This window comes from Glycine max, chromosome 14 (assembly GCF_000004515.6).
Source record: "Glycine max cultivar Williams 82 chromosome 14, Glycine_max_v4.0, whole genome shotgun sequence".
Lineage (NCBI taxonomy): Eukaryota > Viridiplantae > Streptophyta > Magnoliopsida > Fabales > Fabaceae > Glycine > Glycine max.
Window position 1 is genome coordinate 47,970,445 of NC_038250.2, and position 15,692 is coordinate 47,986,136.

Sequence of the window (15,692 nt, forward strand, 5' to 3'; positions counted from 1 at the left end):
TCAAATGCGTCGAATCATTTACCTATGAAGTTGGAAAAGTTCATTTCGTTAATTAAATAGTGTCTGTCATAGAAAAGTTTGCAATGTAATTCGTAGCATGATACAATTTACTCATTAAGTTTTTTTTTAAAATTTTTTTCCCTTATTATATGGTCTCTATCTATAATTCAAATGCATCGAATCATTTACCTATGAAGTTGGAAAAGTTCATTTCGTTAATTAAACAGTGTCTGTCATAGAAAAATTTGCAATATAATTCATAGCTTGATAAAATTTACTCATTAAGGTTTTTTTTTTTTTTTGCTTTTCCCCTTATTATATGGTCTCTAGCGAACTTATGCCACAAACTTCTATCTTATAAAAAGATATAAAATAAAAACTAAAACTAACAAATAAATAAAAGAGTAGTGGAATCAGCCAAACATTTTGAACAAGAAACCCTAGATGCCACGTTGCATGGTTGCGATGTCGATGCTGCCTTTATGACACCATAGTTGTGGAGAGGAGGATGGAACCAGAAGAGTTTCAAACCATGTCCAAATTTTATACGGGATTTATTATACCTTAAAGTAAGCAAAATAATATTGCCTGATACATGTTGAAATATTTTTTTAAAAGGCAAATGAACATGTATTATATGTACAGAACGGATATGCAAAATGAGAAGTTAGAATTTTTTTATATAATTATCCAATCAAAATTTATTATATATGATAAATTTATTAATTTTTAAAATAATTATTTTAAAGTAATTAAATAGTGATATTTAATTAAATGATAATGTAAATATAGGATGCTTCTTTAAACTACAATTCAAATGTAAGAAAACAATCAATTTCGTGATAGACTTTTTTACTAAGAAAATTATTATTAGTTTCTTTTTCTCCACTTATTAATATACTTAGGCCTACCAAATCTTGTTGAAAACATGTGTGCACACAAATATATTTATAAAACTATTTTATAAGTATTAAACTTTCTCTATATATACATATATTAAATGATATAAAAAAACTGAACAAGACAAATGAAACACGTTGAAATTTAAAATGCTTCCAACCATTTTTTATTTATTGGAAAAGCATGGAATTGGTAGCTTTTAGATTTAGCGGACATTTTGAGGAGAATAGCAATTTACTTCAACTGAAAAGGAAAGTCACCAAATAAGCAGATGTAATGTTCTATGAAGAATACACATCCGTCGTTTAGTTGTTTAATAAACAGAAAATTTCCACCTCAATAAAAAATAAAATAGAGTACACAAACAGAAAACAAACACACACTAAAATACCCTAAAGTTAGTACGAATCAAAACATTTTATTATAATCTGCATTAATTCATATTGAAACTAGAATGTTCACAACCACTTGGCTTTTCTGCTTTTATAAGCTGTCTCTCTATGCTACCTTTCCAAACAATACCATTTTGTGTGCTATGATTTGTGTTTTTACATATTCAAGGGCTGATATGTAAAGAAAACGGATAGTCACGATTAAATATAATATTAATATAATTAATGTCATTTTGAATGGACAACTCAAAAAAAAAAAAATAACAAATAAGTCAAATCATCCTGAACAAATCCATCTTCCATGTTTTTTTATTATAACATACAGATACGATAAAATCTAGCATAAGAAATCCAATCAAGTCTCACTTTTTCCTTAATTACAAATTAACACCTTCATAAATAAATAAATAAAACTAACGATCAAGAGTGAAAACGTAACTACTTAAAAAATAACTAACAAAACCCTTTTCACAAAGCATGGAGATTTGAATTGACTAAGAAACACTGATCTAGGAAATGGAGAACCTTCTCCTTCTGGGCTTGGTCAAGTCCACAGGGGCATCATCAATGTGTGACGTGTCCTTGGACCCATTTTTGAACGGGTTCAACTTGCTCAGTTTCTTGGACATGGACGAGAAGAACGTGGGCTTTTTAGCGAGCCCAATATTCTCCCTTCCAGACGACGACGTTCCGTGCCCATGTTTCTGCATATCGGAAATGAACATTTTCATCTTCATCAGCTCCGACCGCAACTCCTCGTTCTCCCTCACCAAGGACACGTCAGCTTGCAGCTGTTTTTTCTCCGCCACCGCCAGCGCCACCTTTTCCTCCGCCGTCCCGCTCCTTATATGTAGCTGATCGTAGTACAGCGCGTGAAGCACGATCTGCAGCGGCAAGCGCTTGTTCTTTGACGCGTGCACACGCGCCTCGTAGGACAATTTTAACGGGTCCAATACGCTGCACACTTTCTCCTTCTCTATCTCGTCCAGGTTCGGGTGCACCTGCAACAACACGCGCCAGTAGTTGGTTACTAGACTAGTTTTTAGGTTATGTTAAATTCTAGTTCTTATAGTACATGTTTAAATTTTTAGTTTTTTCCACTGCTTTTTTATAGTAATTTATCACCCATAGAAAATCATTGTAACAATTTTACATCACCTTAAATTCTTATTTGGGTGATAGTGGTGAGATCAAAACTTGATTTTTATATATGGTTTTAAAGTAAAATTTGATTTTGTTAAAGAGAAATTAAATAGAATCCTCAATCTTTCTTTTATTTACTTCTTTCTTATTCATTCAACCTACTTTACATCTCATAGTAAAATTTAATGCTAAAACTTAAGTTAGATAAAAAATTATAGAACTAGGCAAATAGTTTAGAATAAACCATGGATTTCATTTTTAAAACATTACTGGCTCTTTTAAATAGTTCTTAAAAGTATAAAACAAATTATATATAAGTGAATTTTAAATACTAATTAAAACCATGCTAAATAATTTCCCAATATACAAAAATATCCTTCTAATTAGTTTTTAAATATTAATGTAAGGACTAAACTAATGAATATTAAAATCATGCTAAATAATTTCTCAATATAAAAAAATATCCTTCTAATTAGTTTTTAAATATTAGTGTAAGGACTAAACTAATGAATATTCAATACTCTAAAGACTATTTTTATATTTTTATTATTTTAAGAATTATATAGGACTTAGGAGTGATAGTTACAGAACCAAATTAATGATATATTAAAATGATTTAAGCTACTTAGTTCCTTGGGAGTTAGATTATGTCCAAGTTCTGGACTTTGAATTAATTCAAGACCCTAATTAAAACAAATAGACTATTAGTTAGTTAGTTTCATTCTAAACGGTGTCGTTTCCTATAGTTAATCCAGTTTAGGAACGTGATTATGTTATTCTGTACCTTGAGGTAGATATCGACGGCGCGGTATAGATCGTCGTCGGATTTTCTCGAGCCTTTGGGAATGAGGATTGCGATGCCGTTGAATTTCGAGATGGAGAGTTCGCCGTACGCGGCGATCTCGGCGAGATACGTGTCGACGGTTTTCACCACGCGCTGCATCGCGGCGGAGAAGTCCTCGTTGAAGTTGACGCCGGCATTGAACACCGTCGTACTCTTCTCCCTCTCCACAAAACCGGAGATAATTCTCCTCACGCTGTCCAGATCCAAGAGCCTCTCGCCGTCGTAGGAGAACGTGAGCACCAGAAGGTCGTCCACGGTTACGTGCTCGAGAATCTCCGTCACGCGCTTCTCGAGCTCGCGCTTGCACACGCTCGACGCGCGGAGGTAGATCGCGCACCGCAGGAGGCAGCAGAGGAAGTTGACCGGAAACGCCGCTTTCTCCGTCGGAAAGAGAGGAACGATAGCCTGCAGAAGCTCGCGCTGTTCGCTTCTTTTCGACTCCGAATCCGAGTCTCCGGATTCCGGTGACCGGATTCCTTTTCCACCGCCGGTCTGATCCCTGACGAGCTCCCTCAGCGCGCGTTCGGTGTACGTAATCAACGCTCCGGCGACGGTCAAGTACTTTGCGCCACGCTGCTTCATCGCGGTGATCACCTTTGCAAAGGAATCCACGTCGAGCACGGCGAGCTCCTCCGTCCACCAGTTCGGCGGCGACTGGCTTGGGAAATTCGCCTCGCTGCAAGCCTTGGAGCTGATGAACTCAACGCATCGGTCAACGATGTTGACCTCGACGGCGAAGGGGAGGAGCTTTTGGCAGGACTTGAGAACCGCGACGGCGCTATGGAGCGTGGAGAGGCCGACCTGAGAGAGGAAGTCCTCCGTCCTTCCGGCAAGGTTTCCGTCGCAATACTCGTCGGTCATCTGGAGGAACACGGCGGCGCAGTGCAGCGCCGCCACGTTGTGAACGGTGATCTCGAAGTTAACGCCGTAACAGAATTTCGCGGCTTTCTCAAAAGCTTCTTGTCCTCCAGGTATGTTGGAAATCTCTATTCTTGTTAGGTCACTCTCCTCTGATTCCATTATCACTTTTCTGATGTAGTTACTCTTAGCCGCCAGAATAAACTGTAATGAAAAAAAATTCAATACTTAATTAAAATTCATCACACGAAATCACAGAAATAGATATATACAGAGAATAATCACGAATCACGAACCACGAACATGTTACCAACAAAACATACAACAATATATTGGTACCTTATGGAGAGAAAAAGTGGATTCTCCAACTGCAACAATAACATCGGTTGGGATTTCTGGGGAGAAAACCCTGCAAGAATAATTGATTGATGAAATTGATTCTTACAATAATTAACTAACATAAACACATGTGACTAAATGATTTCATGAAATTGTGCAATGGAGAAGAAATAATTGATTAAGCTTTGAGATTGAAAATGAAGGAGTGGAGTGGGTGTTTACCATTGCCCGGTTCTCTCCATGGCAAGGGAGAATCTGGTAGGGTTGGGGGTTGCCATGGACTGATGTAGTTGCTTTTTTTCGTGGTCTGAATTGGATTAGGGGTTTGAGAGTAACAGCATGTTATTATATGGTGTGCTTAGCTGTTGTTATAAGGGGATTTTTGATCCCCGTAGATTCATTTCATTATTATGATTGTTATCTTGTTATGAGTTGAGGTTGTCACTGTGGTCCATGTCTGTCATGTTTCCTTTTTCCTCAGTTGTTGTTATCTTATTTATCCTTTCATTAAAGTGATTCCTTTTTGAGCTGAGAGTATCTATCATACCATAAATCTTTAATTAGGACAGTTCATGGATTTTTTTTATTCCAAAAGGCAGTAAGACTGTTCATAGATATGAAGAGATTAAAAAAAGGTGAATATGTGATTAAATAGTTAATTTGTCAAGATAAGAAAAAAAAAGTAAATTATAAAAGTAATATAAAAATGAGCAAAAAAAGTTTTTATCCCTCAAAATATTTTAGAATGTTAGCTTTAGTTCTTATAAAAATTTAATATTTTTTAGGTCTATATTTTTATTAAAAGTAAAGTAATTTTAGTCTTTCATAGAGAAAAAAAACATGTTTATAGATAAATGTAAGGAAAAAAATATATTAATTTTTTTATAAAGATTAAAATTAATATTTAAAATATTTTGAATGACATTCGATTGAAATTTATTATATATACTGCATCATTACTCTAAGCTAATGATATTCAAGTCTTTAATTTTCTTATTTTAGGAGACACTATAATTAAGGTGATTCAAGATTATTATGATTTCAAATAATTTCTATTCAACTCTAATTAAATATTATTAATTCATTTTTATAAATTATAACTTGAATATGTGTGATATAAAAATTGATTAAAATCATAACACAAAATAGTGTAATTAAGATTATCTAATAGTTTTTCAGTATGTATTTTAGTTACCAGTCACAGTCAGGGAAAAATTATTCAGCAATAAGTCCAATGCTAGCTAGGTCTCAGCGTGTGAGAAGTAACCATTTGGCGTTTTGAATTCAACTAATGTTCATACTTCATAGGCTATTGACCGCAAAGCCGAACCACACGGTTAATCCGCTAGTTAGCTGCTTCCATGCAAGTGGGAAGTTTGAAATTGCCAGTTAACAACGACAATTTTTTCGGTAGCTATTCGATAATTTTATTATTCTCGTTCTTTGACTGAGATTGTCTTACTTTCTTATCTGTTTCCTTTTTCTTCAATCTGCATTAATTTTCCTTTTTAAACTTGCAGAATTAATTTTCCTTTAATTTTTTTCTTCACATAATTTTTATATGGGAGCTTGGAAATGATCCAGTTTGTTGTTCTATACTGCTTGCCTAATCAGAGTACACACGGACTGGTTAACTAGTTATTATTGATTCAAAAAAGATAAATGAATGTTTTTTTTAACAATTAACACTAAGTAAAGATTTAGAATACCATTGTTGAAGTTCAAATAGAAACGCTATTGATTGCTGAAAGTTGGTGGTTGTCTATATAGGTGGTCAATGAGTTTCATTAAAGGCTACTAATCTTAGTTAGGCCTCACATTTGCCCCTCAAAAAGAAAGAAAAACATTAGGGCATACAAAAAAGACAGTTCTTCCTTTATTTTCCCCATGAGAATAAGACTTTAAAAGACACTGAAGAAATATATATATTGGCATTTTAACATTTACAAAGGAGGGGGAAAAAAAGCTCGTTATATAATACTTCGGTGGTTTAACATTTTAGTGAAAGTTTACACTTTGAATAGCAAGCAAGGGAGAAAAGATGAAAAGAAAAAACAAATAAAATAAAATCCTTGCATACATATATTTCGGAGGAGTCATTGCATCATTAAGTCCTTGCGACAACATGATCTTTTTTTGTTTTACCATCTCCATCTTGTTAGATTTTGTCATTAGTACTGTGTTATATATTATGCTCGTTGTTTCACCTCCTCAATAATAAGTTATAATAACTGATATGATTTTGAGGTTACAAATATATAATAACAAAACAGGAATTCACTTTAATCACATGTCGTCGGTTAATGTTCACCTCATCATCAATTTAAAACATTGAGTGTGACAAAATGTTCCTCTCGTTAATTATCCTAGCTCGATGAAGTATCAAAAGTGATAAAAAGAAAATATGTATACCAAAAGCAATTAAATGTAGGGCAGCAATGTGGAGCTTGATGTTATATGTTCAAATTTAATGGCACCATGTGTGCACCACTGTAAAAGGAAAAGAAAATGCATACCAATTCATGAGCACCACATATAAAATTCAAACCTAAAAACTATAACAACGGAGTATATGGATCTAGCTTAATTAGCAAAGATGTGTAAAAAAAAACCTTAATTACCAAAGAAACTTAGAAGGGATATATATATACAGAACATATTCTTTAAAAAAATAAACAAAAAAATGAAAAACTTATTGTTCATTTAAACTTAAGTTTTAGTCGATCATATATACTTATTTGTTATAGTTCTATAATACAATACTTCTGGCTATTAGCTACTTAAAAAATGATCACACAATATTTTGGGAATTTTATCAAATTAGTGAAATTACTATATATATATATATATATATATATATATATATATATGCTGTATGTATGCTCTTTCTATACTTACAAATATATAGTATATATAGAATTAAAAGTTGTGAAAGTGTTAAGAACCAAAACACGTAAAAAAAATTAAACTTAAAAAATAGTTGTAGTTGTGAGATTAACTGATTAAGGATCCATTTGTTTTATTGTTTTAAATTTTTTTGTATGTTATTAAGATGTATATTAAAATTAATTTAATAAGAAAATTTTCATTTAGAAAATTAATTATATATGATAAATTAGTTTGATAAAAACTGTATAAAATGAAACTTAAAAATACTGAGTTGTGATTGATTAAGTATCCAATAGCTTTAAAACTAACTCAAATCAATTTTAAACAACTTTTTGAGAGGTTAACATTGAAATTAAATTAATTTAATTGTAAATTTAACATTTAAAAAAATATATAATACAATGAAAAATAACAATAATAATGAAGCATTGGGTGGAAGATGGCGATGGGACGTAAAGTGCATGGAATGGGAGCTAGGAATTGAAACGGGAACATGCATATGCATGTATGTGAATTCAACAAGTTGTTTGTTGAGTTAGGGCAGCGTGTCTCCGCCACTCAATCAAACGAGTGATTCTGATGCTTTAATATGTACGGCATCTCTGATACTAGGATACAGATCCGCCACGTCATCCTTACACTGCACCTTGTCTCCCTGGGTCTCCACCATCTTTCTTATCCATTATTAATGATATTTATACACCTTTTCTTATATTATTTTTGGAGATCTCTCTTTTTTTGTGATTGGACAATACTAACACTTCTAATTTAATTTCATGACTATTTCTTAATGTTATAGTGAAATCCATCAAGATAATTTTTTATAAATTTTAATCGACTACAGAAAAAAATATTAAATATAAAGTGTCAAAAAATGTTAACATTGCTAGCATTAATTCCTGATGCATATAATAATTAAATTTAGAAAATAAATTATTTTTAAATTATCATTTAATCCCAAAATATTATATATAATAATTATTTTGAAAATTACATTAATGATCGAATTTTGATTAATTAATCATATAAAAGTTTTTACATTTTGCTATTGCACAGTGATTAAACTCTTTGAAATAACAAAGTGAAGACATATATGTTGTAATATATTTATAATTAAAATAATATAAAAAATTAGACGTCCAAATTTATTTTTCAAATTATTCCACCTCAAAATTATTCAACAGACTCTGACTTTTTTTTTTATTTTAGGAAGAGATGATTCCGACTTTATAACTCATTTATGCTACGTATATCAAGCTTTTTTGTTGAATAAAGTGGAGAGATGGAAAATAAGTAGTACTGTCTCAAAAGTGAAGAGAAAAGTCAAATGGTGGAATGAGTGTGCTTTTTTTTTTTTTGGAAAAAGATCAAATTGTTCTCATCTTTTATATATATATATATAATAAAATTATATACAATATAGTAATACTAATATTGGATGTTTTCATCTCTGACAATATATAAGACATTTTCTTCAAATAACAAAAAAACAAGTTTGACCAACCTAAAAAGTCAGTAGCTCGCATAAGTCATATTTTGTTGTGTTCAAATTGGTGAAAAATGAGAAAATTCTACAATATTTTGGTAGATCTTACACTTTTCTCTCTACTTTAATTTAAATATTTATTCTTCATTTCATTTTTTTATTCTCTGTCAACTAAACTTATCCATATGATTGGGTTTAGACATTAATTTAGAATATTGAATTGAAAACAGGTTTTTTTTAGCCCGGATCGATGTAATTAACCTGCAACCCGCAGGCTAACCCGCCTTGGACTCGGTTGGTAGTCCAAGAAACAACAATCCATGCCCCCAAAGATTGTGGCTTAGCAAGGCATGTGTGGTTACTCCCCTTTCTCAAGATCAACATGATTCATATCTCGTAGATGACTTGAATTCAAGGCTTGGTAACCACACCAAGCATTCTATAGATAAAAATTGGCATACTTCATTTGGTTTTACCATTCGAGCCATTGAAGAAACAAAAAACAAGTGAATGTTAGTCAAGATTAAACTAACTAGTGTTTTAAAATTAAAAAATGGTCATTTATTCAATCAGAATATTAGCTAAAAATAATAATTTCTTCCGATCCAGCAAAATGATCTAATTAACTTCATAATTGAATTAAATATTACTATCAAACCGGTAAGGAAAAAAAATATAACATTTATTTGGATGATGATTCATATGAGAGTTATCTACCACGATATCACATCATGCAAGTCAGCTAAATAAATCTCAGTAGATATTTTAAGTTCAAAGATATTTCTCCCGGAAAATATCTGTTTGTATGCTTCCATGGCTACAGTCTTCTTTTTGTGTTTTCGAAAGGATTATAATAAATTAAACTTATATTGTCAATCGAAATATTAATATACAGTCATTAAATAAAATTATAAATATTAATACAATATTCATATTATCATAATTTAGAGACTAAAAATAAAAGTATAATCATATAAAAAATTCTAGTTTTAAAAATAGTTTCACTAATGCATATTTTTTTTTATCCAAGTTAATCAAATGTGATAAAATGTGTTTACATCATATTTACATTTAGTGGAAAAATAAGTGTACGTCATATTTACATTTTCAATGTAATCACGTTCAATCAAAAGTAATTAATTGAAAAGGTAGTTAATCAATTGGAAAATAAAGAACACTTAAAAGAGGAAAAAAAAATTAGACTATATCAATTGATCTCTAATCCAAAATTTAAGAAAATCGAACAAAATGAAAATTATATATATATATATATATATATATATATATATATATATATATATATATATATTTAAATAATACTTGTTTTAAGAAGTAGTAAGATTGATAGTTAACTGAAATTACATTTAAAATTTACATTTGTATTTTGTTTAAATTTGCCTTTGATGAAATTAAATTTTTATGTTATAGTTTATAATATATATATATATATATATATATATATATATATATATATATATATATATATATATATATATATGTTACTATTAATATTTTAGAAAACAAAAATGATTATAATTTCAATCAAATTATAAACTAAAATAAATATATGATATTACGGAAAATTAATTAAATTTGTTGACTTTTTTCCTCTTAAATTTCATATAATAGATCATGGGCGTGAAAGTGTGGTCAATATTTATCGTGTGGGTACCCAAGAGAATGAAAGGTTAATCTATATCAGTCCCTGCTACTCTCTTTATTTATTTAAATTCCAACACATAACCCATCTGAACTGGATATTCTCGTGGATAACAATCTCTTATTGCAATCAGACAACCTTATAAACTCCACATTCATGTTGAGCCACTGATATAGATGCAAAACAATGAAAGTTACATATGCAATGCATGAATTGAGGCAGAACCCAAAATTTTATATCTAAGAAATTTTAATAAAGTTATGACGTTTACGGATATCGTCTGTTAAGCATGTTTAGGTCTAATTAGTATTATAGAATATGATAAATATTTTGTTGAAAGCGGCAAAAACTCACTTTGGTGATTTTTTGTATTTTAAAAAAAAATTAAGACTAATATTCAATCGTTGGTTGAAAGATATTCTAAATGTATATATGAAAAGTGTATGTGCAATGGATAAGAATGATAAGCTAGCCCAACCTTCCCATAATAAACCTTCATGAATTTTAATGACGTGATGTTGAATTAAGTTATGAAGCAATATGAACATATTTGGCCATATTTGCTTATGCATTTAGGGCAGTCCTCTTGTCCTATTACTATCAAAGGTTTGGAGCCTGATATTGTTTCTTCTTTCTTTGTTCTCTTTTGCTTCCCTTTGAAGCAACGAATAGTCGTTTGTTCTTATACAACGTTGCCTTTGGCAACTAAATTGTGTTCTAAGTTCTACCATTTTTCTATCGCAAGTTGGACAGAGATTGATAGTGCACGTTGGACGACAGGGATATCTCTGTGGTGCCTCTTATCCAACTAGGTAAAATTTGGACTGTATTGCTAAACCTTTCCATTTACATCATTTGGCCTTATCTTTTTGAGTTTGACCCAATTTTTTTTAAAGACTATTGTTAGCCGTTAATTTGCTAGTTTTGATAAGTAAAAGAGATTTAAATTCATAACTTCTTCCTCCCTTCTCCCTTCAACTATCACATCAACTTTATAACTCCTTTGATCCAAAGTTTTAATATATATGTTGTTTTGAATTACTAGTATTCACATAGACATTTGACTAATTCTAATAGGATATAATAAGATTATTTGAGTGACAAAATTGATAATTACATAAAAGTGTTCCTAACATTTGTCGTGTAAAATTATGATCTATTTTGCATTTAAAATATACAACAACAATAAATAAAAAAATAGATTTATATAACCAGATGTGTATATAACAATAATAAATAGAAAAAAAAATTTGTATGACTGAAAGTGTTCTTAAAACAGCAAAATTTTTCTTCAGTAATATGAAGATTATATGTGTATCCATATCGAGACCACTGTTATCAACTCTTAACATAAACATTTGACTAATTCTAATAGGATATGATAAGATTATTTGAGTGACAAAATTGATAGTTACATAAAAGTGTTCCTAACATTTGTCGTGTAAAATTATGATGATCTATTTTGCATTTAAAATATACAACAATAACAAATTAAAAAAAATAGATTTATATAACCGGATGTGTATACAACAATAATAAATAGAAAAAAAAATTTGTATAACTGGAAGTGTTCTTAAAGCAGCACAATTTTTCTTCAATAATATGAAGATTATATGTGTATCCATACCGAGACCACTATTATCAACTCTTCATGAATGAAACTTTAAAGAGTAAACTCTTTTTTCTATAAGTATTTAATTATATTTAATATTTATTCAACTAGTGTCTTAAGATATTCGGTATCCGAAATTAAAATATAATAAATAACTTGCTAATTACTATGATGATCTCATGTAAAAGAAAATTATTATATTTTTTCTTGAAAACTTCTTATTGACATATCATGGTAATATTAACGGTTAAATTTTTTCAATTGAATTAGTTAAATAATAACATCCACATATACATCATATATATATATATATATATATATATATATATATATATATATATATATATGTAATTTAATAAAAGATATATTAATCTTTATCAAATAACGACTATTACATATATATTGATATATCCAAATTATTGATGTCATATTCATAGTAAACTTACGATTAAGATCAATTTAAATTAAAATTATAAATAACTTATTTCTTATTATCATAATTTTTATCATGGTAACAAATATCTATTTTTAATTAAGAATTTGTTAAATTAACAATTTAATAAAATGATAAATATAATAATAAAATAAAGAATAATTATTTACTAAAATTGATAACATGGATGGGATCTTGGACATACATATTTACCTCCCACAAAAAGCTTTCTTTCTTAAGAATTTAAACTCGAAATTCTTGGTTTATTAAGTAAAACCTGATTAATTAATATATATAGTTGACCCAAATTTTAATATTTAATATCCTAAATTAATTATACGTAAAAAGCGTCATCCTATTCCTATCCATAAATCTCTATATAGTTAAGACAAATATAAAATTTTCAATTGAAAGCAATGTCTAGGGTTTTTTTTTATATCTACATGACTACAGTTGTAACTAGCTAGTAATTACTCATATCATATTAGTATAAATAGTATTTTTGAGATACATTTTTTCAGTGATATGATCAAGAATTAATAGAAATAAGTGTATCTCCACTTCATTTTGATGACTTTTCTTTTGTATATGGGCTAGAGTATCTCTTGTGGGATAGTTTGAAGACCTATTGGGGAATTCCAAATCTTAATTGCCATGGTTAAAAAAATAGAATACATCTTGTACTATCTTTTTAATGCACTTGTTTTGTGTATAAAGAAGAAGAAGAAAAAAGAATAGAAACAAGTGTAGTATATGTACATAATTCCTCCCATTTAAAATGGTAAAACAAAAGAAAATAACGAGGCTCTTAGTTTGAAAAATGTATCAAAGGAAAAATACTTTTAATAAACAGCTAGAGAGAGAACATGATCGAATGAAATTGAAAAGTAATGAAGATTTTGACTCTTAAGGCAGAAAGAACGTACAGTAATGAGAAAAGACAGAGAAAGTAAAAAAAAAAGAATGATGGGTACAGTCGTGCGTCACAAAAAAAGCTGAAAACAACACGTGGATAATAAATTGGAGGTCAAACAAATTTAATATTATTATTGATTGATTGGAATCAAAATATTTTTCTGATCCTCTTATAATTTTTTAAACTATGCTTCAAGAGTAGCAATCAATTGCACCAAACACTCAAAATTTGTTTCCCATCAAAGATAATGAAACATTTTTTTAATATTTTCCATACCATTCATAAAAAATATGAAAATTATATCTGATAGAAGTATAAAACAAATATGACTTTAATATGAGGCTACTTAGCATGGTTAGGGTTCAAAATCTGACTTCGTTACAAATATATTTGGACATTCTAACTATTAAAATATACTTATATATATTTTTGATTTTTATAAATTAGTATTTTTTATTTTTTATTCTTATAAGTTATTTTTTAATTTTATTTCTTGTGAGTTTGTATTTTTTTAATTTTAATCCCTCAAACTTATGGAATTATAAATTAAAAAACTAGACTCTTAAATGAACTAAAATTATAAAAATACAAACTTACCGAATTAAAAATAAACAAAAAATTACATTGATTAAAATCGAAAAATAAATACCAATTTACAAAACTAAAATTGAAAAAGATGAACTTACAATAGCAAAAATAAAAAGCATTAACTTACTAGAACCAAAAATATGCTTCGACATTAAAATTACAGCTAGAGATAAAAAGGAACATGAAAATGAATCTCTGGAGAATTACATCTCATAAAGCAGCGATAGATGTAGGTTCCGTGCCAATATAAATAGAGACTGCTTTGCAAAGTGTGTCTGATTAAGGATTTTATATAAAAGGAACTTTTATTAAACATATTTTTAAACAAAATTGTAATTAAACATATTATTTTTCAATTTTATAATCACAACTAATAGATAAAAAGTCCTGTAATCAAGTACTTATTAATTTAAAAAATGATTAAAATCAAATATTTAAAAACTAATTTTTCTTAGTATAACAATTTTTTGGGATGGATTAGTCACCAATTTTGAAAATTCCTAAATTATATCACTTTTGGATTGACAATTGGGCTGTTGAGATATGGCCGGCGAGATAAACAAGGCCCATATACATATATTTTCTAATACAGATTTTATTTATATAAACGTGGTGGTGGCATTATGGTAAACAACAATTATAGTGTGGTGATTGAATAAAATAGTAGTTGTGTAAATATAAGCTGATGGTGAAAGAATACAATTTTCTTTATTCTATCCTGTTTATTCTTAATCTAACTCTTTTAGGATGAGTTTTGGGACTAATCAATGGGCATGATAAAATAATCAAATAAAATAATAAGTTCTTATTATCCTATATTTTAACTTGTAAGTTGGTACTTTATTATAATTATAGGTGAGTTTGTTTAAAATTAAAAATATTAATTCTAAAATAAATAATTTTTATATAAATATTTTTTAAAGAAGTGGATAATATTGGTTTATAAAAAAACCAAAAAAACTCCTTGTTTTAAGTAAAAATAATTTAGACAAACACGTTAGAAAATTATAAAACTACTTATTTTATTTAAAAAACACTTATTTTAAAAATAAATTAAAACAAACTAGCCCATAATATCATGTTCAAAAGACACGTCCAGCTGATTGTCCAATTGTTAGAAATCACCATAAAAAGGAATTCATATTATCCTAAAAAAAGGAATTCTCATAAAATATAATATTATAGAAAAAAAGTTACGCATGTCTAGTCTAGCATAGTTTTTCAAATGCACCGATCGGATAATTCAAATTACGCAACTTAATAATGACTAGGAACTCTAACATAATTTTTCTCTTAGCTAGAAACTTTTCGTTCAATTTAAAGATTAGATTTGGATCTAGGTGGATCTAGATTTATGTCCTTAATCAAGGAAAGTCTTGAATTTAAATCATAATAATAAAATAAAATGTCCTTGAGAAGAAATATCTTATAAAAAATAATCTGTCAAGTTTTTTATTTATAAATTTTAATTATTAATAAAATTAATAAATACTTCATATATATATATATATATATATATATATATATATATAATATTATAGAAAAATAAAATAAAGTTGGAGGATAGCTCAATGTTTGAAATCAATCACCCATTAATTTAAGGATTAATTTGTCAAACTTCACTTGGGCCGG

At 28.9% G+C, this 15,692-nt stretch overlaps 1 protein-coding gene across 1 annotated transcript; it reads right to left on the reverse strand.

Annotated features, from left to right (window-relative positions):
• Nucleotides 1–1,575: 1,575 nt before the first annotated feature.
• LOC100776768 (root phototropism protein 2) lies at nucleotides 1,576–4,935 on the reverse strand. The gene is made up of 4 exons (XM_003544892.5): nucleotides 4,699–4,935; nucleotides 4,477–4,546; nucleotides 3,220–4,341; nucleotides 1,576–2,293 (listed from the first exon to the last, which is right to left on the reverse strand). The coding sequence occupies exons 1-4, from the start codon at nucleotides 4,752–4,754 to the stop codon at nucleotides 1,802–1,804; spliced, it is 1,740 nt and encodes a 579-aa protein (XP_003544940.2). The 5' UTR covers nucleotides 4,755–4,935; the 3' UTR covers nucleotides 1,576–1,801.
• Between the last annotated feature and the right edge of the window lie 10,757 nt (nucleotides 4,936–15,692).

What these genes read in the sequence shown, in the direction of transcription:
- LOC100776768 (XM_003544892.5), bottom strand. Translation starts at nt 4,754, where the DNA reads ATGGCAACCCCCAACCCTACCAGATTCTCCCTTGCCATGGAGAGAACC. An exon ending in CCACTTTTTCTCTCCATAAG is followed by an intron (nt 4,342 to 4,476) that starts GTACCAATATAT and finishes TTTTCATTACAG; the next exon opens with TTTATTCTGGCGGCTAAGAG. An exon ending in CCGTCGATATCTACCTCAAG is followed by an intron (nt 2,294 to 3,219) that starts GTACAGAATAAC and finishes GTGTTGTTGCAG; the next exon opens with GTGCACCCGAACCTGGACGA.